The 23,671-nt window shown below is 38.7% G+C and overlaps 1 protein-coding gene across 1 annotated transcript; it reads right to left on the reverse strand.

Moving 5' to 3' along the window:
• Nucleotides 1-20,940: 20,940 nt before the first annotated feature.
• On the reverse strand, nucleotides 20,941-22,907 carry LOC147603482 (protein LURP-one-related 15-like). Its single transcript, XM_086796907.1, has 3 exons — nucleotides 21,867-22,907; nucleotides 21,551-21,772; nucleotides 20,941-21,291 (listed from the first exon to the last, which is right to left on the reverse strand). The coding sequence occupies exons 1-3, from the start codon at nucleotides 22,098-22,100 to the stop codon at nucleotides 21,139-21,141; spliced, it is 609 nt and encodes a 202-aa protein (XP_086653033.1). The 5' UTR covers nucleotides 22,101-22,907; the 3' UTR covers nucleotides 20,941-21,138.
• Nucleotides 22,908-23,671: the final 764 nt, after the last annotated feature.

Below are 23,671 nucleotides of genomic sequence, written 5' to 3' on the forward strand. Positions count from 1 at the left end.
AGATATGATGGATTTTCAGTCCATCATTATGCATATATGGTCAAAATTCTAGAAGAACCAAAGCCAACTTTGCTTGATGGCTATACTTAGAAAGAAAAATTAGGAGGCAGCCATGGATGAGGAGATGGCAGTCTTGCATGCAAACCACACTTAGAAATTGATGCCTTTACCTCATGATAAGAAGGCAATTGGATGCAAGTGGGTGTATGCCAATGGGTCTTTGAGTAGGTATAAGGCAAGGTTAGTTGCCAAAGGATATGCACAAACATATGGCATTAACTATGAGGAAACCTTCTTCTAGTTGCAAGAATAGAAACTGTGAGAGCAATAATTGCTATGGCTATTGCAAAAGGATGGTCTTTGCATGAAATGGATTTAAAGAATTACTTCTTACATGGTGATTTACAAGAAGAGGTTTATATGATGCAACTAAAAGGTTACCAAGATGATGCACATCCCCACTTTTTTTTGGCAAGTTGCGCAAAGCCTTGTATGGCTTAAAACAGGCACTTAGGGCATGGTTAAACAAGATAGATGAGTACCTTGTCACAATTGGATTTCAAATTTTCAATGTAGACTTTTCACTTTATGTAAAAAGAATAGAAAAAGCAATTGTGTTGGTAGTCATCTATGTGGATGACTTGATTGTTACAAGTGATAGGACACAAACATTAATGAAGTGAAGTTACTTGTAAATCAAAAATTTTAAATGAAGAATTTGGGAGAGCTGTATTACTTCGTAGGCATTGGAGTTATTACATTCTATGGTGGGATATGGCTATTGCAAGGGCAATATAGCTTGAATATATAGTCCAAGTATGGGATGACATGTTGTAAGTCCATCTCTGTTCCATTGGAGCAGAATGTGAAGCTCTGTGTAGAAAAAGGGGAGCTTCTTGAAGATATCATTGCGTATAGATGCATAGTTGGTAGTTTAATATACATGACTATCACCAAAGCAGATTTAAGCTATGTTGTGAGTTTAGTGAGTCAATTTATGTAGGTGCTGAGGAAGCCACATTTGGATTCGGTTAGGTGCATATTGAGATATGTGAAGTTTACTTTACAATATGGACTTTTTTTTGAGACTAGGCACTTGTTATAGGTATATGGATACATAGATGTTGACTGGGCTAGTAGTATCTCTGATAGGAGATCTATTAGCGGATTTATGTTTTTTCTTAGGAGTGCTACTATTAGTTGAAGTAGCAAGAAGCAATTGATAGTTACCTTGTCAAGCACAAAGGCTGAGTATAGAGGTGCAGCTATGCTTGCATGTGAGGTTTGGTTACAGAAGCTACTTGTTGATTTGGGCTAGTTAATGCATGGTGTAGTTTTCATTTATTGTGATAACATTAGTAACATTATGTTTGCTAATAAACCAGTCTATCATGCTAGAACGAAGCACATTGAGGTACATTATCAATTTGTATGAGAGAAGGTTCTAGATAGAGAGGTTGATCTTGTCTATGTCAACACCGAGGAGTAAGAGGATGACGTCTTCATAAAGGCCTTGGGTATGGAGAAGCTTCGCATATTCAAGAGCTTGCTTGGTGTATGCGAGATGGATTTGAGCTTGAGGGGTGTTCAGATGTCAAGCTCCACCCTTGATGTATATCTTGGGTGACTCTCATTTATGTCACTAAATTTTATTAGTTATAGTAGTGGCATAGTTAGATAGCCATATATGTTTGAACTAGGTTCACAAATGAACCGTGTATTCTAGGGTTACACGTATAGTATATCCATCTCTCATTGTTTTTGTTGTGTGCTAAAGTAAAGATAGGCTTCAGCCTCCAATCTTGTGTCCTTTCTCCTTTGTGAGTTGTGAAGAAAGCTGCAATCGAGTCTCCTCCCTCTCTCCCTACTTATTTACACCATGTACTGTTAACTAAAAAAATGAACTCTTGTAAATGTAATAAGTAAATATGTGAATGCATGTGTGGCATTAGTTTCATAGAATAATACATGTTCATGGCCCCATGGTTGAAGTGGTAAGGAGCTCCATGTGCCACCCTCCATGTAGGCAAGCATCTTTTCAATTATGCATATAGGTTAAAGTGTGTGCATTATAATATGCATAAATGTGATGAGATGGAGGAGCATCTTGAATGGGTCATGCCTCCACCTCACCCGCATTTAATGAGAGGGAAGCTACTCTATGAACCAATAATAATATGCATAAATGTGATGAGATGGAGGAGCATCTTGAATGGGTCATGCCTCCACCTCACCCGCATTTAATGAGAGGGAAGCTACTCTATGAACCAATAATAATAAATAATTTGGGAGGACAAGAATCATGAGTCACCCATGGGCCAAGGTACATGAAATATTAGGGGAGAGGGATTGAGGTGGTAGAGCATCTTTGTGCCAACCCATCCAAAATATAAAATAATGAGGATCAAATAAAAGGATCTAAGATATGGTTTGGAGCATAGGAAAAAAGAAGCCCAACTATTGTCACTTACAATTCATGGTGCGGTCTCGACGATGGGCTAGGAAGAGGATAAACTTGGAAAAGTAGCATTATTATATTTGGGAAGTTACAACCTCACCTTGCCTATTTAAGAAGGCTCCTTCCTTTGTATTGGACACACACTCTTCATTTGATACACCCATACCACTTATAGCCATGCTCCTCTCCACTCCCTTAGTCCACACCCATCTCCTTTGATGCTCTCTCTCTCACTTAGTTTTCCTAAGTCCACATAGAATGCTCCATCCCTCCACTACATTTGTATTGCCTCCATGCCTTTCCATTATATATGAGCCACTCTTCTCCATGAATATAGCTTCACTCCATCACCCTTTTGTTGTGCATACCCTTTGCATCACTTTCTACCTCATGTAGAATCCTCTTTTGACATTTTTATCATGCTCCTTCGCTCTCTCCCTCGTCTACTATAATTTAAAAACGACGGCACCTCTTAGGCCATGATGCATTACGGCATCCCGAATGTGTATGTTTGCAATGGCACCACCATAATGTTGCGCATCCACATTTTTGGTGTGGTTGTTAAGATACGTAATCTCCATGGCCAGCAACACTGAAAAGAGAAAAACATCTCCTACGACTACGAAGTGCGGGATTGTGACTACGGTGGTCCGGTTGGCTAAAGTGCAGAGCAACAATGATTGCATTTCCATGGCCGTGTGAGGTGATTGCGCGACTAAAATCCTGCCTGGCATATTTGTAACTATTCTACACCACGCGACTGTGACTGTGTGGCGAGGCGTGCGTGGATCTGCTGTAGAAAACAAATTTCAGCCGATTTTTGCACTCCTTCCTTTCGCCTGACTATCTTCTCCTCCTCCTTCTCTTTCTATCTTCTCCTTCTCCTTCTCTTCTGATTTCTGCACTCCTTCCTTTCGCCTCACTATCTTCTCCTCCTCCTTCTCTTCTCTTCTCCTCTCCTCTCCTTTTATATATATAACTACATATATATTAAAGTAGAAGGATTTGAAGTGGAGTGTGATTTGAACCCATGGCCTCCCAAATGTCAAAAGCTTACATTACCACTAGGCTAGCTAGGTGTTGGTGATTTAATTGGGAGGATATTGCTTATATGGTGAAGCCCTTGGAACCATAACTTTCTAACCATGAGGAATTTCCTCTTGATGTAAAAAGCCAAAGTGCTTCATTTTATGTGCTTTCTTCAAGTGTTGAAAAATGTTTTGAAAATTTTCAAGATCACTAATTCAGTGCACACAACACAAGGAGGGTGAAATTTCATGTTACTTCTCGCTGAATTCGAAGACTTGGTACTTGGTGTTGAGATATCAAGCTCCACCCCTGCTGATGTATATCCTGGGTGACTATCATTTATGTCACCATCTTGTGTTAGGTATACTTGTGGTGTAGTTAGATAGCCATGTATGTTTGGATTGGATTCACATATGAATCGTGTATTCTAGGTTTACACATATAGTGTATACCCATCTTTCATTGTATTGTTATTGTGTGCTAAAGTGAAGATAGGCTTCAGCCTCCAACCTTGTATCCTCTCTCTTTTGTGTGTTGTTAAGAAAGTTGCAGTCGAGTGTCCTACCTCTCTCCCTACATCTTTACATGGTATCATAGCTTGGTTCATGGTGGTGAGGAGCTCAGGCAGCAAGTAGAGGCAAGAGAAGATCGTGAAACTTTGGTAAGAGGATCAACATCTCCATTCTCTCGAGCTTTCGGGAGCATATTGGTGCAGGTACACAGTCGTAAGTGTAAAGTGCAAAACCTCATATTGAGGCGCTCTTTGTTGTGGAGCACGAGAGCATCACCTAGAAAAATTTAACTCCGTAGGAGTTGCTGTCACAAAAATTTCCATTCCGAAACCGTTTCGGGCTTCGTTTTGACATGGCGAAGTTTCAACAAGCACTTTGGAAAAGTGGCCGTTTCTGACTATGTATGCCGATTTTTCGCCATTGAGCGAAGTTGTAACAGAATGATTGCTATGTGTCCCATTGCAGAGAATCTAAGAAACGCATGCCAATTTTGGGTTACTATGTTTATGCATTTTCGTCACTTGGTGTGACTCGTGGGGCTGCTTGCCACCGCCCTTGTGAGGCAGAATTTTTGGTGTTGCAGAATTGTTGTTTGCCCTTGTGACATAGAACTCTATTCCTTTCTCTTGTAGTCACAGTTTTGACTTTGCAAAATGTCTGAAATTCTGTCAACTATTGTTAATGAGAAACTTGAGAAGGACAACTTCCAAGCATGGAAGTTTAGGATGACAAACTTCCTTATGGGAAAGGGAGTATGGCCATTTATCAATGGTGATGAGCAAGAACCAGTTTTGGGTGCTGCTCCTACTACTACAGATTTGAAGACCTTTAAAGAATGGTATGAAAAGGCCGAGAAGGCAATATATTGGTTGTTAGTCAGTGTTTCAGACTCAATGATTAAGTTGCATAATGTGCAGAGGAATAAGCTAAGCATAAACGAGTATTCCATGAAGGTTAAAGGCCTTGCAGATTCTCTTGGCTCAATTGGAGCACCTGTTGATGATGAAGACTTAGTGTTTGTGACCCTGAATGGTCTTGGATAATCATGAATTCCATCGTCAGCCTTGTGATTACTTCGTTTAAAAAATGTGAGCCGCAGTCACTGATTAATTCCAAGGGACATCCATACCGTGATATCACTTGTTCAACAAAAACTTGGCAGTTGACTTGGAATCTGCCTTTCGCGGCTTTCGCCTCCGCCCATTTAGTGAAGTAATTTGTGGCAACGATGATGTACCTAGCTTGGCTATTAATGGCAGCCGGACTAATGGGGCTAACAAAGTCAATTCCCCATTTTTCAAATGGGTCATGGACAGTGGCATTCTGTCCCAGTTCTATGGTTTGGATGCTATTTGGCAAGGATCACATCATTTGACAAATTCCACTGCATCACTAAACAAAGTGGGCCACCAAAGGCCTGCTTGAAGTACCTTTCGTGCTATGGTTTCTGCTGCAAAGTGTCCTCCTGCTATCCCTGAGTGAGCCTCGTCTAAGATGAGAATGAACTCATCTTTCCTAATGCATCTGCGCATCACTCCATCTTTTCCCCGTTTATACAGTTGTCCTGCAATGAGTTGATAAGGAGCAGCATCCCTAATCAACCTTCTTGCTTTGGCCATGTCCAAAGGCGTATCAGTGGGTAGTCCATTTGTTAGATAGTGACAAATCTCTTTCGCCCACTCGGGAATCAAATCTACTAGAAACAATGGCGCGTCTGGTAGATCATCTTCCACACCTATTGGCTCCTCTCCATTGGGAATTCGAGACATGTGGTTGGCAAGAACATGTGTTCTTCCCTTCCTGATTGCGACCGTGAAGTCAAACTCCATCAAGATCAACAGCCATCGTGTAATTCTTCTCGTCATACACGGTTTATTCACTAAGTACAGGAGTGCTTGGTGATCGACAAAGAATACAAATTTGTTTGCCAATAGGTAATGCCTGAATTTCTTCACCGCATATACCATTGACAAACCCTCTCGCTCAGTGGTGGTGTAATTTCTTTCAGCATCATTCAGTTGGCGACTGGCAAAATATATAGGATGATCAAGCTTATGCTCGCCAGGCTGAGCTAACACACAACCTATTGCGAAGTTAGATGCATCAATATGAACATGGAATATCAAATCCCAGTTTGGTGCACGTAGGATTGGTGCTGATGCTAGAGCTCATTTCAAGGCATCATATGCCTTTTGGCATTCATCTGTCCATATGAAATCAATTAACAACCGGTACAGCGGTTGAGCCAGTTCCGCATACATGTAGATGAATCTTCGGTAATACCCGGTGTGTCCAGTGAATCGTTGAACACCTTTGAAGTTTGTTGGTGGGGGTAATTCCAAGATCAATTTGATCTTATTAAAGTCTGTGGAGATCCCATTCTTGGACACCACATAACCTAGGATAACATTGTGTCTAACCCAAAATTGACATTTTAGTGGGTTAAGTGAAATCCTATATAATCTGCATCAATCAAAGACCGTTCATAAATATTTTAGGTGCTCCAGCCATCGAGAGTATATGCATAGATCATCTAAAAAGATTTCGAGCTAGATACGCAAGTACTCCTTGAAAGCCGTACTCATGAGTCTTTGAAACGTTGCTGGGGCATTAGTTAATCCAAATGGCATCTTTCGATATATGCAAACACACCCCATGTTGTGGCAAAGGCCATCTTGTGTTGATCTTTTGGATCAATGGACACTTGGTTGTATCCAGAGAATCCATCTAAGAAACTATATGCTTCATGGCCTGCCACTCTTTCAAGCACATGTTTAGTGAATGGCAAGGGATAGTGATCCCTCACGGTGGTTGCATTGACCTTCTCGAGGTCCACGCACACTCGTATTTTACCATTCTTCTTCGTTACGATTACAATGGGAGACACCCATTCAGTATGCTCGATTTCATATATGAATCTCGCATCTAGAAGTTTGTCAATCTCCTCTTTCACTATCGTTTCGTACTTGGGATTCATGTCATAAGGCCGTTGTTGCACTGGCTTCGCATCGTCCCGTATAGGAATCGTGTGTTGCACCACTTCTGGTGGCACACCCTTCATGTCCTCATAAGACCAGGCAAAATAATTGTTATATTCTTTGAGTAAAGTGATCAAATCACTTTATTCCTCCTTGGTGAGGTCTACTGACACAAGGACTGGTTTAGGGGTCTCTCCAGGCCCAGCCAAATTGACTTCTTTAACTTTTGCTGGCCCTTCATGGACTCCATCGTCGTATGTGTTTGCTATCCGCTTAGCTTTCTCACAAAATATGTCTTGGTCTTGTATGGAATAAGACTTGAAATGTACCGAGACATCTTTGTGATCTTCCTCTTCCAGCAATTTGTCCGAAGCTCGATCCAGTAAAGACGATCGAGGCTTCTTGTTAGACAATGACATTTTCTTCGTTGCTGGTTCGGGTTGTGGATTACGTTGTTTCTTAAGCGAGGTTTCGATGGGTTCCTTGGGTTTTCTAGAGGTTGGAACTTCTTTCTCACCCCTATTTTCCTTCTGTTCTCGCCCTTCTGAAGATGATTCTTCTATCTTCAGGGATCCTACTGGAATTAGGATCTCTTCTATCCTTCTACCCCAATCCTTCTCCTTCTACTGGAATTAGGATCTCTTCCATCCTTCTACCCCAATCCTCTGTGAATTCGTGATCGGCCGTGGTTGTTTGGACATATCGTAACCATTGAAGGTCTCAGATTCCACATATGCTACCCCGTTTGTCACCCATATTAGTCGTGGTGTAGGAAGGAGTTGGTACTACATTTCGTCGCTTAACATGATGTAGATTTGGCTTAACTGGTAATGCACTGCTAAGCTTTTTGTCGTGTTTAACGAGATTGATCATGCAGAGTGGGGCTATTGTACCCTCTGAGCCGCTCTCATCCTTAACCATGTGAGTTCCTCTTTTCTCAGGTATATCAATGGTTGCAAGTAAATGCATCCAATTATGCGAGTACTCTAGTTTAGGTAGAGATGCGTACCATGTTTCATCCGCATCACCTCCTATTCTCCTTTCATTGGCCGCTTCAAACTGATTGACAATTGTTGCCCTAGCGGTCATCTCTGAGTCACAAACAAGTTACCACCTAGTGGACAAGATTTCCACGTTGTTAGGTCCACTTTTGTTACTGAAGCATCCTTCCTGAGATAGATTATTTTGGATGACCCTCTCAGATATCTACCAGAAGGGCTGGAATGTGGGAGTCCATTGCTCCATATCCCTGGAGATCAATTGCATTCCTTGGAGAGGATTTTAATCATTCTTCCATCCCTAGGGACAATACTACAGGAGGATCACACATGCTTTAGATTGAGTGAGCATGCCTTTTTCTAGCCACAGGACAGATCTTGGATTCTCATTAGATAGTCAAACTTTTGGGGTATGCTATTGGCTAAATGGTCACTAGGAAACAACAACTCAAATGGATATTTGACAAGTTGCACACCAAGTTGCATTTTGGAAACTAGCCACCTGGCCTCTTCATGTTTGTCTTCGGATAGTGCAATTAATTGTCATGGCATACATATAGTTTTATTACCTTGGACATCTCAAGAAATTACAGCATATATGTTGGAAGCTATGGACATGCTCTAGAAAAATAAAACCTCCAAGAAGTCTTTTAGATTGTTGTAAATGGAAAATGTCTATTCTCCTCGAAAGAGTGGAGGCTTAAATGTGCTCAATCTCCATTTACATGTCCTATCTAGAAAGATGTCATTATTGCTCACCTTCTTTCAGCAAGAACAACCATGGACTAGGATGCTCTCTTACATGTGTCAGACTATGCGAACCACCTCTCATAGCAAGTGGGATGTGGATGTGTTGGAACCTTTACTTGGCAATTTCATGGGGGGAAAATCCCAAGCACCCCTTTTGCATCTAAATTTATTCACTATAACACAATGCCTCCTTACATGCATTAATTACACGCAATTAATGGCAGGCACGTGTATTATCATGCACGTATTTGAGCAATGTTAGGTCTGTGTAAGTCTGTAATTACACACACATGTATACTGACAAAAATAGTGCGTGTAAAAGTGCATGTATACACATGAAAGTACTTTGTGATGGACACACATATACACACTCTATTACATGCAAAAATAGGGGAAAAAATTTTAAGACATGTAAGGATGTTAATCAAAATTAAAACCCCATAATTTAAAAAGCAAATTCATAGGTTTTTTTTCAATGACATTACACAATCCCACTACATGCATACATCATGATGCATTGTATCAATTTACAACAATGTGTATTCAAAACCAAATGAATAGATGATGACTATAAGACAACACATACAATAGAATTGTCATCAATTTAGAATGATACAATGATGGATTAGTTAGAAGTTCAATCTGATCTTCAATAAGATCCATCCTTGCCAAACGATCCACATCAATGTTCATTTGATCAATTTATAAGGCTACACATAAATTTAATTCACTATTGATCTGCCCACTAATAATGGTACTGATGCCCTCATCCACATCAACATCACCATTATCACCAATGGTATGGTCATCCTTAGGATCATGAGAAATGGCACGCTCATCCTTATTATCATGACCCTCTCTTATTTCTTGATCATCAACATCTTTACTGGCATGCTCGACATCATCTTCATTGCAACCTACTGCATCCTCCATATGCTCCATATTAGTGAATATATTGTACATGACTTTCGAACTTGGTGCACAAGGATGATGTACCATCATGTAGTGTCATGCACCATTAGCTAATAGATAACCTATAGAATTAAATACACATACAAATAGCATATCAAAAGTCAAGACATGAGCTTAGATATATATGGACAAGAAACACATTAGTAAGAAAATGCATACCTGCTCACATTGTTGTGGAGATACTAGTCTATCTTTCTTTGTTTGCCAAAACTTTGTAGATGCAATAGTTACATAGCCACTTGCGTGGCATTTTATTGCTGCATTAGGCCCTTTTTCTACCATGTTTGTTTGCCATTTGACATCCAAAACATTCACATAGAAGTGACGAAAGTCAAGTCTAAAAATATCTTGGATTGCACCACAATAATCATCTATTTTTCCATTGGCTCCCTTAAAGCTACTATAATGACATCACAATCTTGTGTATTCCTCTTGAGTCTTATCATCAATTCTTTGTGTTTGAAAATGCTTGCCTTCACACCATATAGCATTGAACATAGTGCACTGGACCAAAACATAAGCAATTTTATAATCAATGTGAATCATTAAAATCAAATCACATACAACTAATGCAAAACATTATATGTATGTACCTTTAACATGCATACTCTCATTCTTTTGTCGTGATATGTATCTCCTCGTCTCCCTCTGCTCTCTCCATTTCCTCATGCAACCAGGTAACATGAATATCATTTGCAAGTGTTCCTAGATGCTTAGGGTATGTCATGTTGCCTCTGAAAGAGAGCTCTCTCTACTTGTCTTCTTGTCTATGCATCCTCATATCTTGTAACCCATCTGCTCATCACATCATTAGTAAGATGCAAGTGAAATTAAGATCATCAATCAATGCTCTATCAATTACTTTAATATATCATTTTCCTTGAGGCACAATAGAGGTCATCCTTAAGTCCTCTTCAGTTGCTCCATAGTCGCAACAAAGAGCTATCTACTTGGTCAAGAAATTCTAAAATATTACTACAACACAATGCCTCCTTACATGCATTAGTTACAGACGATTAATGATGGTCACGTGTATTGTCGCACATGTATTTGAGTAATATCATGTGCATGTAAGTCTAGAGTTACACACACATGTATATAGACCAAAATAATGTGTGTATACATGCGTAAGTATTGTGTAATAGATGCACATATACACGTTCTTTTCAATGCGAAAACATGGAAAAAAATATTTAAAAGAAAAACAACATATTTGTTAAAGCAAATAGATACTACATTACAATGCCATAACACAATCCCACTATCTGCATATATCATCATGGAATATTATATAAATTCACAATGATGTGTATTCAAAAATAAATCATGAGATGACGACTGTAAGACAACACATATAGAATTGTCATCAATTTAGAATGATACAATGATGGATTAGTTAGGATCCGATCCTCATCTTCAATAAGATCCATCCTTGCCAAATAATCAACATCAATATCCATTTGATCAATTTGTAAGGCTATGAATAAATTCACTATTGATTAATTCACTAATAATGGTACTGATGACCTCATCTACATCAACATCATCATCATCACCAATGGTAGGGTCATCCGACGCAGATCATGAGAAATGGCACGCTCATTTTCATCATCATGATTCTCTCTTATTTCTTAATCATCAACATCTTCATTGGCATGCTCGACATCATATTGATTGCGGTCTATTGCATCCTTTATATGCTCCATATTAGTGAATGTATTGTACATCACTTTGAAACGTGGTGCAATAGGGATGACGTACCACCATTTAGTGTCATGCACTATTGGCTGATAGATAACCTATTCAAATACACATATAATTAGTATATCAAAAGTCAAGACATGAGCTTAGATATATATGTATAGAAAGCACATTAGTAAAAAAAATGCATATCTACTCACATTGTTGTGGCATTACTAGTCTTTCTTTCTTTGTTTGCCTAAACTTTGTAGAGTCAATAGTTACATAGCCACTTGCATGGCATTTTATTGTTGCATTAGGCCTCTTTTCCACCACATTCATTTGCCTTTTGACATCCAAAACATACACAAAGAAGTGATGAAAGTCAAGCTATGGAGTACTAGGGTCAACCGACCTAACCAACCCACAAGCACTGGATCTTGAGATGGGAAAATATTATTCCATTATGAAGGCTACTACCATACCATGGTTGTCATCATCGTAGTCACATTATTCCTACCGCCACTATCCTCACAACCTAGGGTGTCACTCCCTAGATGGCTCTCTAGCTAACTGAAGCACAAGGATAGTCCATTCTAGGTCATTGTTGCAGGGGGAGGTTGTGAGTGCTCTTTTTCATTGCCGTGCATGCATACATGTGGGAGTTAAGTGATCTCTCTAGCTAACTGAAGCACAAGGATAGTCCATTCTAGGTCATTGTTGGGGGAGGTTGTGAGTGCTCTTTTTGTTGGGGGAGGTTGTGAGTGCTCTTTTTCATTGCCGTGCATGCATACATGTGGGAGTTAAGTGATCTGTGCAATAAATGGAGGAATATGGTATAGCCAAGCACTTGTGACACTTGCAAAGATAGCCACAAATTGCTATGCCAGTGATTCTATATACATATGCACCACTAACCTGTGAGTTGTTCAATGGTTCAAGACAACGAATTTATTACATGATTGCAACTTCTCAATTATCCAAGGATTGTAGTAACACCACTGAATGATGCAATATATGAAGTCTTACAAGATCGTTTGCAACTTCCAAATACAAGACAATGCAACAGTTAACTACTTCAACCCAATTTGAATGCTTGAATTACGCTCTTTAACCAAGCACAAAGAAACAGAGATGAACCACGTTTAATCATCTAATCAGATGCCAAATTTAAAGTTATTCCCAATAGTCCAAGCAAAAAGCTATTAGCTAGACTACCGACATTATCCTTGATCAATTTCAATGCATTAATCCTTCCCCAATAACCACAAAGATAGCCAAAACAAAGCCACAAAAATAGAGTCTAATGCAAGGGTTTGTAGGGGTAGGAAGCATACCATAATGGACAATATTCAGCCCAGACACAATTCAGCAAATACATGACATTCTAGGGTCAACAAAGCCACAAAAATAGAGTCTAATGCAAGGGTTTGTAGGGGTAGGAAACATACCATAATGGACAATATTCAGCCCAGACACAATTCAGAAAATACATGACACTCTAGGGTCACAAATGGATGAAAAGAAGAAGCAAAAATTGATTTTTTTTCTTCTTCCCCACAAGGTATGCAGGAAGAAGACAACTATGTAGCATGGGGTAGTTCTCCTAGGGTTGAGAGATGCAAACCAATGGGCATACCAGGGAGCATATGGCTAAACATAAGCAACCTAAACACAGCTCCGGAAAGCCAAGAACACAACTATCAAGCAGATGCAAGTATAGGCAAGGGAAAAAATCGATTTTCCTCTCCCTATAGGCTGTCTTCTCCACATAATGAAAGCAATTGGGGACCAAAGGCATCCATAATTTCTACAAATGAATTCAAGAATGTACAACACAAGAATCTATTGCTAACCAAAAAGAAAGACCAGACTATTCAACCAAGGAGAAAGAAGAACATAAAAAATCATTTTTTTCATACTCGTGTCCCATAATTATCCACTAAAGCTACTATAGGTCACTAGAAATTGATGAACACTTGCCACAACTACTCGCCAATGCTAACCTTTGATGATTATCCTCCACGAGTAATGGCGAACAGTTCTAGGTCAGACAAGTATAAAGATATGACCAAAAAATCAAATTTTTGCTTCCTACAGGCCTCCTTCTCCAAATTGATGGCATACATGTTGATTATACACTTGCAAATATATCAATTGACAAGTAGGAAACTTGAAACCAACAACAATTGAAGCTACAGGGGAAAAAATTTTGATTTCATATAGGAAGACATTACCAGGGAGAGAAAACTACGAAATTATGCTTCCTTTTTCTACAAATTAACTGCATATAGGGCATGGGAACTTGCAGGAAGCCAAGCACAAGGAATGGGTGATGGGAAATGCCAAATTTCTACACTATAGGGGAGTAGAATCAATGTTTGGGCACTATATGGGCATGAGAAGAGGAAAAACACAATTTTTTCCTCTCTATTGGCTGGTGAAGGAGGCAAAGAAATGAGCAAAGCATGGTGTGAAGAGCAGGCAGCATGTGGAGGCAGGAGGATGTATATAGAGACCATTGGATCCTCACATTTTGGATTTGGAGGCATTGAGTCGTGGTAGGAAGAGTTTGTATCTCTAAACCTTATTTGATTTATTACTTGCATTGATGTTTTAATCTTACAAACTATATTATCTTATAGCGACAGGTTATGGGGAGGATGCCCATGTCACACGAGATTGTCGTATGCTTGTTGTCATAGCAGACATGACATGTGGGCCCTCTTCAGAACCAAGGGACATATTACTACGGACACTCAATTTAAGGAAGCCATGAGATCGTACAATTGACATGTACTTGAAACCTTTAAAGTGATGATTTTGGCTTATTGATTTTTGTATTGAATATATTTACTTATATATGATATCTTATTTGAATAGGCACAAGTTGCTTGTTGTTCCTACATGTGAAAGAGAGAGTGGGCATTCGTTAGACATGCTATATACTGATATGAGCTCATCTGATGATGGAGGGAGTAGCTCATCATCTAAATAGTCTAAGTAGTACTCAGACTTATAGTATCACCTCCGTATTGAGATGTGATTGTAGATTTTTTGGTAAAAATTGAAGCCATGGGCCACTTCAACATATAGATGTAGTTGTATATATTTTTTTGTAATTGAAAGCCATGGGCTTACTTCAGCATACATACATAGTACTATGGATTGTATATAAAATTTTGGTAATATTGTCACATTGTAATGATAATGCAACCACTTAACTTCATTTCATATCTTTCTTGAATCGTGCATGTATAATAAATATTATGTGTGGATGGTGCAATGCACCCAAAAAAAATGCAGAGAGTGGTATTGGTTGCTTGAATGTTGGAATGGGATTCAACCATTCAATAGCACTCTCTGGATATTTTTTCCTCTGTTTGCATTTATAAGTGTGTGTAAACTATTCAAAATCCTATGTAAGAGCACGGAAGAACTGTTAAGGATGCATGTTTAACAATGCAACAAACCTACTAAAATGTGAGTATCAGTGTGTGTATTAGTGCATCTGTTATGTATATACACATGCTTATGTAAGTCTGTGATCACTACGATACACACAAATATACACGAACCCGTCACTTTTTCTCACAAGTCAACTTTCGTGGCTAGCAACATGCATATGAGCCCAATCCCTTGTAGTGATTCAAGATTGGAAACATGTCATTTCACATATAGAATAGGAACCTTCCAACCCCAATGCCAACTCCCTATGAAGCGAGAGTATATACTGGAGTATTGTTTTTTATTCTCCCCTTACTTGCTAGGAGCTTGTCAGGGCATACAATTTCAGCAAAATGGGCATTTGATACATTGCAGATGTGGTGGATGATCGGGGATACATTTTATCATTCCCCCAGGCCATGATCTTGGTATACATCATAGGCCTATTTGGAAGAAGATAAGGGACTTATTGTAGCCTCTATTACTAATCCCCGTCTTGGTATACATCATAGGCCTATTTGGAAGAAGATAAGGGACTTATTGCAGCCTCTATTACTAATCCCCCTCTTTCACATGGACAAGATGGATGATTGGAAATCATGTCATGTTGGGCAGAATCTAAGGCCTATGCCATTATGCTAGCTCACTTCCAAGCAAACATACAGGTTGCTACAGCCTATGCTATGGATACACAATTATGCAAATCAGTTGTGGCATTTGCAAAAACCCCTCTCTTGGTGGGTCGAAGAACTAAATGTTCTATGGAAGGCTAAATTTTCACTATAACAAAGGTTATGTTTATGGAGATGCATAACATGCACTTTGCCTGTGAGAGCTACAATGATCAAAAAGAAGATAGCTACAGCCACAACTCCTTGTCTCCATTGTCATGCATTTGTCGAGACAATTCCACATCTTCTATGGTATTGCCTCGAGGGGGTCACTACAAATTATGTAACCATAGCATGTGGGTTCAACATTAGGGTTTTTTTAAAAGGTACTATTCATAGAATGTTTACATACATAAGGGGTTTATTTATTTACATTAAGAAAAAATCACATTTTCTAGTGTAAATATTTTTTTTAAAAATATGTAAGTAGGGTTTATTTTATTACCTCTTGAATGCACACGATATGGGCAATTTCTACATATTGACCCCCCCGAGGGTATTGTCCTTGCTCCAAGCTGTTGATTGGTAGGATTTCTAGACTTATATGCCTTTGATTCCCAAATACTAATTTTGGGAAACACTTTTGGCTTTTTGGTAGATATCCAGCTACACTAAGACCCTATTCCCTACTCCTCTATTGGATTAGATTTTGGGACTTGTGGACCATTTGGATTGAGCACAATATGGTTTATCTCCGCAAATAGTTCTAATAGTCCTTTGAGTTCTTCAAAGCTTCCTTGTGGTACTATATATATGATGTCTATAAGGAAGGGGATCTTGATAGCCCATGCCTTGAGATTGTCTTTCTCTACTTTTGAGTGAGACTCTCGACCTTTTTTGAGACTCTTCTGTAACTTATTAAAGAAGTAATATAAGTCCAACACATTACCAAAAAAATGTGTGTGTGTGTTTTGAATAAGTTTTTTTTTGAATTTTAAACTTATTTTTAAATATTACATCATGTTTTTATTTTACGCACATACATATATCTTTTTTTTAATTATAATTTTATATTATACCATGAGTTTATTTATATATTATATCATGTTGTTTTTTTAAATATTGTAGCAACTATGTCGCTCTATGTGGCTACTCTAACGCCCTACTCCTAGTCCCTACTTTCTCTCCATTCTATTTGGATGCACCTGCTCTCTAAGTGGTGTGCACTTTGGTGGTATTGTCCTCTATGTGACCATCTCCACCTTATGAAATAGATAGATGTAGTGATCCTTTGCTAATGTGCCCAATTAGCGACCTTCTCGAACGAAAATTATTTGGGTTTTTTGTTAGCTTGGAATATCACCATCAGGATAGATGTGCACATACAAGGACATATGTTACCATAAATGAAATAGAGTGCTTTAGGCTTCAATGTTTTTTCTGCAACTTGGTTAAACATCTTACACAACTTCATGGAAAAGGGCACTTCCCATTTTTTGTATTGTAAAAGGACAAAGAAGCTCTATTGATAGTCTGATTTTTGGGGGTGGCACACTAGTAGATTTAAAGATTTTCATTACTTGACCAGCACTATGACAAATTTTGCAATACTCAATCCTACGCACCCAAGTGGTAGAATCTCCACCCTTGATCACTAGGATATTTTAATAGCGTTAATAAGAAAAAATTATTAATACTCCCCATTTATCATGCTAAAGAAAGCTCACTATATAAAATCAGAACCTCGTTTAAAAAGCTAAGAGTTGCCTCAAATAATGCAATTTTGCATGCATGCTTGGCTCCCTTGCTTCAATTAGGCAACAATTCTACTTTGGCAATTGGAAGTATAAGATGTTGCTCCAACATGCATGAATCTCTTCAACGTCTATTGGACAAGATGGATTTGCGCATTGTAAGTTGCATGGGCGTAGGCGTGTGAGGTGCATCAAGCATGGTGTCATCAAGAGATCAACATTAGCTAGATCAAAGAGGCCGCATGCAACCGGAAGTATAAGTAAATCAGTGAGCAAATTTCTACTCCGAGGTTGAAAAAGAAATTGTGAAACTTAGTTATTTCCATCAACCTTTCAACATTACTCATTGGCCAATTAGAACAGCAAAATTGTTGTTTCTTGTCTTCCTTTCACACCCAATCCGACTTGACCTCCAATCCATCATCGCTACTCAGTTCCCTCTCTTGTTGTGCAATAACATGCCACCAAACTTGGCTGAGGCTAAAGCAACTAGGGCCAAGAATCGTATTTTTGTGTGTACAGATCATCATGTTTGGGCCAAATCATAACAGAATCCTTGGGAAGGCAACGGGAACAACTCTTGACTAGGGACAAAGGTAACATAAACTTTTGTTTTTATGCCATGACATGTAGTGGCTTCCATCAAATTTGGAAATCTTATTTTCTCTAGCACATAAATTTCCAGAGCTCGAGCTTCTATTTTGCTATCCACTGTCTAACAACCTAGTCCAGACTTAACTTCATTGGTCAACATTTCACATGGATATGTTGGTGTAGAAACATGAGCATGTGGACTCATGAGCATGTGGACTCATGAGCTTGAGCCAACAAAGGTGAGGGAGCAGAAGCTAGCTTTGAATTCCATACAATTGTGAAGATAAATAATTTACTTGTCTCTCGGTTGATTGTCCCAAAAATCTGGTCGAAACTTGCATTTTACAAAAGTTTTGTTTGACAATTTTGATGTTATGTTGAAGAGTAGGATGGCATGTGTGGAAGGAACTCGATTACCCATCAACTTGTTTCTAATTGCATGTCCAAGATCTTTTCATGGCCACCTAGATGGTTTAAACATGCTCTGTAAAAATAATGAACATGCATGCGTCGGTGGCACTATTGAGCAAAATTCTGTGCCAGTGCAATTGGTAAAAGACGATTAAACTTGTAGAAAATAATTTGAGCATTTTATTACAACGAGATGTTAAAGGACACTTATTGTGAGCATCAAATATTTAGAATCTAATCTTTGCAAGTAGAAGCACTCATAACTCCGAAATCTTGCACCCAGGAGAATAGAAGGTATCAAAGTATTATTCTTTGACAAATTCTTCTTTTAACTTCAGACATTGTTCTATTCCAAGTGCTAAACAAATAAATGCATGGCTAAGTGCTTGCATCATGTCAAAAACATTGGAAACGGATTTCTTTCAAATTTCAGCAACTACAATGTTTTTTGTCCACTCTAAGATGCGAATCGAGGGATTGTGATGCAAAATTCAACGATTGATTATGCTTCCGAGACCTAAAGTGCTTCTCTCTAGACCCAAAGTTCTCATATGTACTTGAAAAATGAAACCATTTCAACGAGCTAGCCTATCAAATCAAAATCTCTCCTACTCCCATTAAAGAATTTGTTATGTTAAGTAATTGCTACACCAACCAATTCTCGAGGGGCGGGGAGGGGGGGTTTGGGTTTCACTATATAGGAATTATTTATAACATGTGCGTTCAAGGGTTAATTTAAAAACCCCTACTTACATATGGCTTTTTGGAAACATTTACACTAGAAAATGTGCTTTTTTTCTCAATGTGAACAAATAAACCCCTTATGTATGTGAACTTTCTGTGAATAATACCATTAAGAAAAACCCTCTTGTTGAATCCACATCCTATGTTTACATATTTTTTAGTGACCCCACCGAGGGCCAGTTCTAACCATTTGTTTATGCAATATAATCATGTACTAGAATTTGATTATCCTTTTCATGTGATTAAGACAATATGATTCTAGGAGGAGAGCACTAGGGGTGAGTTATGATTGTGGTCTTGTGAGCCAACAAACCAATTGATTGTAGAGTTTTTGCCTAGTAGTCATGACATGAAGAAAGAGAAGAATGGACTACTCTCTTTGAAGTGTCCAATTCAGTCCAAAGATCAAAATCTCATTTGGAATCCATTAGCAGCATATCATGGCTGCTTCATCGCACCCAAATACACTAGGGATGCTAGTGATTAATACACTGAATTAATCCATGTTTTGATCAATTAGATAATTTATGGAGCTGGTGTGTAATAGAGCCTCCATGATGTACACAACCTAGAAGAGTAAACATCAGTCACCCAACTCGAAGGTTTTTCCACTAACCATTCCGATTAAACTTATCACAAGGGGAATTTTTTTATATGCATCAATCAATTGCATCTTGAATGGCTGCAACTGCAATTGGCTCTACAATTGTTAAACATTAACTAATGACAAATTTTCACATTTAAAGCTCAATCATTTCTTCTATCTATGCACAAGGAAATCAAATTTGAGTATCAGTTCATGGCAGGGAAGAAGAGGCTAGCTCTCATTATTCTTGCCACTTAGTCTCCAATGTGTTGAATCCAACATCATATTCCTATTGAAATCCTCTCATTTGGCTTGGAGCCATCAAATTCCCCATGATAAAAAACCAAGAAGAACTTACAACGATTGCAATGCCATTGAATCAATTGCCCATCAAGTTTGTCAAAGAATTTGCAATTTCCTTTATTGTTCTTTCTGGTTTTCCTCCGAGCGATTTTCTTTCTGAAAGCTAGAGGCTCATGTGCTGCAAATCAATATTTTTCCTCCATAGCTTATGCATACCTGGCCAAGTGCAACTACAATCATTTTCATTGCTTAAATTGAATGTTAAGATTTGTATGGGACTTCATGAATTTAGTTTCCTATTTATCAATGTTTGAAGAGGTAATGAGAACTTGGTTTGCTCGCTACATCATTTTTGGGTGTTGTGTCTTATTTGCATGATATCCATATTTGTTCTTGTACTTTTTCTATATGAATATTCAGACTCATGCAAGGTTAGAATCCATCTAAGGGATTTGAGACACTCGATGGAAACATCAAAGGAGATCAAAAGTGTTGCAGCATGACATATCATTGCTTTTAATCCAAGTGTGCGTGTCCATGTGACTACGACATTGCATAACTACTGCTTCTTTTTTGTGAAAGGCATCCAACATTGGATGTGCTCTCCAAGTGCTACACTCCAATAGTGGTGTTGATCTATTTCGAAATGGGGAAAGGCATGTTTTCCTATGATTATATATTTACAGATGGAATGGTGTTGACTCTCTACCATAGATTATGTATGGATTTTATTTTTTTGTTCCCCTCCTCCTTGTGCACATATTCTATTGAGCACTTTGTTGGAATACATCTTTGTATTATTTTAGAATTGCACAACAAACCCAGTGATCATTTTTATTTTTTATTATTTTTTGAATGGAGTTGCAGAAGTGACAAGAGGAGGAGAAGCAAAGGTAGAAGTGGTACTGTGAGAATGAAGAATGAGAAAGCACAAACACAAGCGCTTATTTGATGGATTAACTGGTACCCAACATAGCCCCCCCCACACACACACACACAGAGCACATATCAAGACACCTAGAGAGAGAGAGAGAGAGAGCATGTGAAGACACCTAGTTTCATTCCATATAGCATGAAAAGTAAATGTAATTGCTCATCATAAAACGCCCCAAAAAAAAGCAAAGAGAGAGTATTGAAAATCCGATCTCCTGTACAAAACCGCACATGAGATCCCGGTCCTTGCACCTTTATTTGTCTACGTAGTATAAAGTTACTATAAACCAGTGCTGGAGAAACCCAGTTTGCAATGTTCTTAGACACCACTGTTTAAAAACAAGTGACTCGTTTACAAGCGATTAAGAGGCGTCGCTTCTAACTTGAACTTTGACCGCACTCTTCTGTATGAATCTCGTCCATTATCACAATCAAAGTTGCGATGAAAGCATAATCGACGCCTGGAAATACTGTGACAATGAATGTGTCCATCCCAAGCAGAGCATTGGTTACTGTGTACTTGCGCTTAACCTGCACAGAAGAGCACTCACATCGTTATATATTTATATCAAAAGAAGACCGACTTTTCGAATGTATGAAACACTTGACAGTAAAGACTTGTTGATTGTGTATGGGCATGATAAGAATCCAGCATGGGATGTAAAAGAGTTGAATGAGATAGTGCATCAAAGAGAGATGAAAGTAATTGAGAGTTCTAGGCATCACAAACTGTTTGCGAGACTTTGTCTCTTGAGAAGTATTGTTTCGAATATGCAAGGGGAGAATAGACCTGTGCTACAATTTGAGATCCCCAGAACACTGTGCAATTCCTCACAAGATAGTCGCCTTTCACTTTGAAATCGGGCTGTGACTCATTTATATTTGAAGCCAAAAACACATCCAAGGAAGTCCTTATCTGGAAGACTGAAGATTTCTTCACAGTGAACAACTTCTGGCTATCATGGGAGCTGCCTCCGCGATACACAAACCATGTACTGTGACAACTGAGAAGCTGCAAACCCAACAACAGAAAGATGTCTCAAATACAGATCAGACACAAATAATTGGTAATCGCACAAGCTGCAAAGAATTGAAGATCCCATTACCTTGCGCGTGGCACAGATCAAGGGGTTGCCCAATCCATCCAAAAGCACTCTTTTATTCTTGACGCTGAACGCACGGCCATCGATTCGAAAGAGGGTGTTTTCGTTGGAGTCGCTAATCACGAAGTCACCACCACTGAAGCTGAAAGCCTTCTTCTGCACTGTGAGATCTATGGGGTAGGGAAAAATTTGCGGTGCTATGGCAAACGGAATTGGGGCAGCTTGAAAAGGTTGCATGATTGTTAGACCGTGGAATGCAGAAGTACGCAAAAATTTGTTAAACGGTGTGATAAATGGAGAGGGGTTTTTGACTCAGTCAAACAGTCAAACAGTATCAAATCAGTATACCTTGAACAAACTTTCAAAGTCAATGCCCCTGTGACATTTTGTATGGCTTGAAGAAACTTTCCAATAGAGCCTCTAGCTTGACCAAACTCGTGAGGAATCAAGTTTTGTTCATACCAAGGTGGTTGGCTGAGTAATGATTGGGTGTGGGTTGGCACCAACAATTGCCCCTCTCAAGGCTACTGGATGCAATCGGTGAAATTTAGGCTGGCATTCTAGCGTGACTAGTCCAACCAAATATGACCAAGCAAGCACTGTAGGTCCATGTTGGACACAAACTTTCCAAGATCTAGTGTGTGAAGAAAACTATGTTAATGACAAGGAAAAAGGCCATACTGCATGCACCCTAACCGCCTGCAAACCAATCACACAAAAATGGATGACATGATGGAATGCAAGTTTTGATATGAACTCCCAATGCATAAGTTCCGGATTGACATGTTTGGTGTAGGTTGTGCATTGGATGAAAGGCTTGCAATATGATGGATAATGTACACAAGACAAAATCTTTAAAGCTTGCCAACTAGTGACATAATTCATTGCAATGGATGTCACTCTTATTGACTCTAGCAAGTTGTTTTCACACTTGTGTCCTCTAGTATGTAATCAAAATGAGGCTTTCACACAAGCATGTTTGTAGCCATGTACAATTGGTTTGCATTGCAAGTGTGACATCTGTAACTACCTTTGAAATCTTGTCTTATGTTAATACTACTCAGTATCAATTTGTTTATTAGTCAAAACTTTACCTTAGATTCCAATACATTCAAAGTAAACACAAGTTTTTTCACTCATTTCCCCCTCCTCCACACCTACTCATCCTTTTTTTCCCCAACTAAGGGTTGATAGGGAGAGCCTTGATCTTTAAATACTAATGTGTTCTAATGGTTCTAAGAAATTCTTAAAATATGTAACTCCTAACTGACTTCATCATTTGGCACAATTTGACCACATATGAGTTGCTAGTTTTTTACTACAAAAACTCACACTTCAATTCTATTAGAGATCCAACTTAGATGAAGTTGATTTTAAAAAATTGCCATGAATGATTATGTTGCTCAACATTTCTTCAAGTTCTGTTTCATTCATAAATTATGTTGCTCATGAATCCAGTATCAGATCAACATGGGATGTCTTGCAATACATCCCTAATTTTTTCTCCTGGAAGATGAGCTCAGGAATGGCCACATGTTCACACAGCAACTAGGCTAATTGTCATGCAATACAAAGATCAAATGAACAATTTTGTGATGTCATAGAGCTTTGCAATACAATTTCGTCACCCATAGCTACATGGATGAAGGAGTAGCTTAACCTCACCTAGGACTGCACGGATATAACTATTCCCTCACTTATATATCATTATCCTTTATGGTGGGTGTTATTCTCTTCACTGCCATCCTTATATTCAAATAGGCCCGTGTTGAAAAAATCAAGCATCCCAGAATGGATGAAGAGATGTC

This window comes from Cibotium barometz, chromosome 64, assembly GCF_041138505.1.
Source record: "Cibotium barometz isolate CiBa-2024 chromosome 64, ASM4113850v1, whole genome shotgun sequence".
NCBI classification, from domain to species: domain Eukaryota; kingdom Viridiplantae; phylum Streptophyta; class Polypodiopsida; order Cyatheales; family Cibotiaceae; genus Cibotium; species Cibotium barometz.

What these genes read in the sequence shown, in the direction of transcription:
- LOC147603482 (XM_086796907.1), bottom strand. Translation starts at nt 22,100, where the DNA reads ATGCAACCTTTTCAAGCTGCCCCAATTCCGTTTGCCATAGCACCGCAA. An exon ending in TGATCTGTGCCACGCGCAAG is followed by an intron (nt 21,773 to 21,866) that starts GTAATGGGATCT and finishes TTGGGTTTGCAG; the next exon opens with CTTCTCAGTTGTCACAGTAC. An exon ending in GATCTCAAATTGTAGCACAG is followed by an intron (nt 21,292 to 21,550) that starts GTCTATTCTCCC and finishes TCTTCTGTGCAG; the next exon opens with GTTAAGCGCAAGTACACAGT.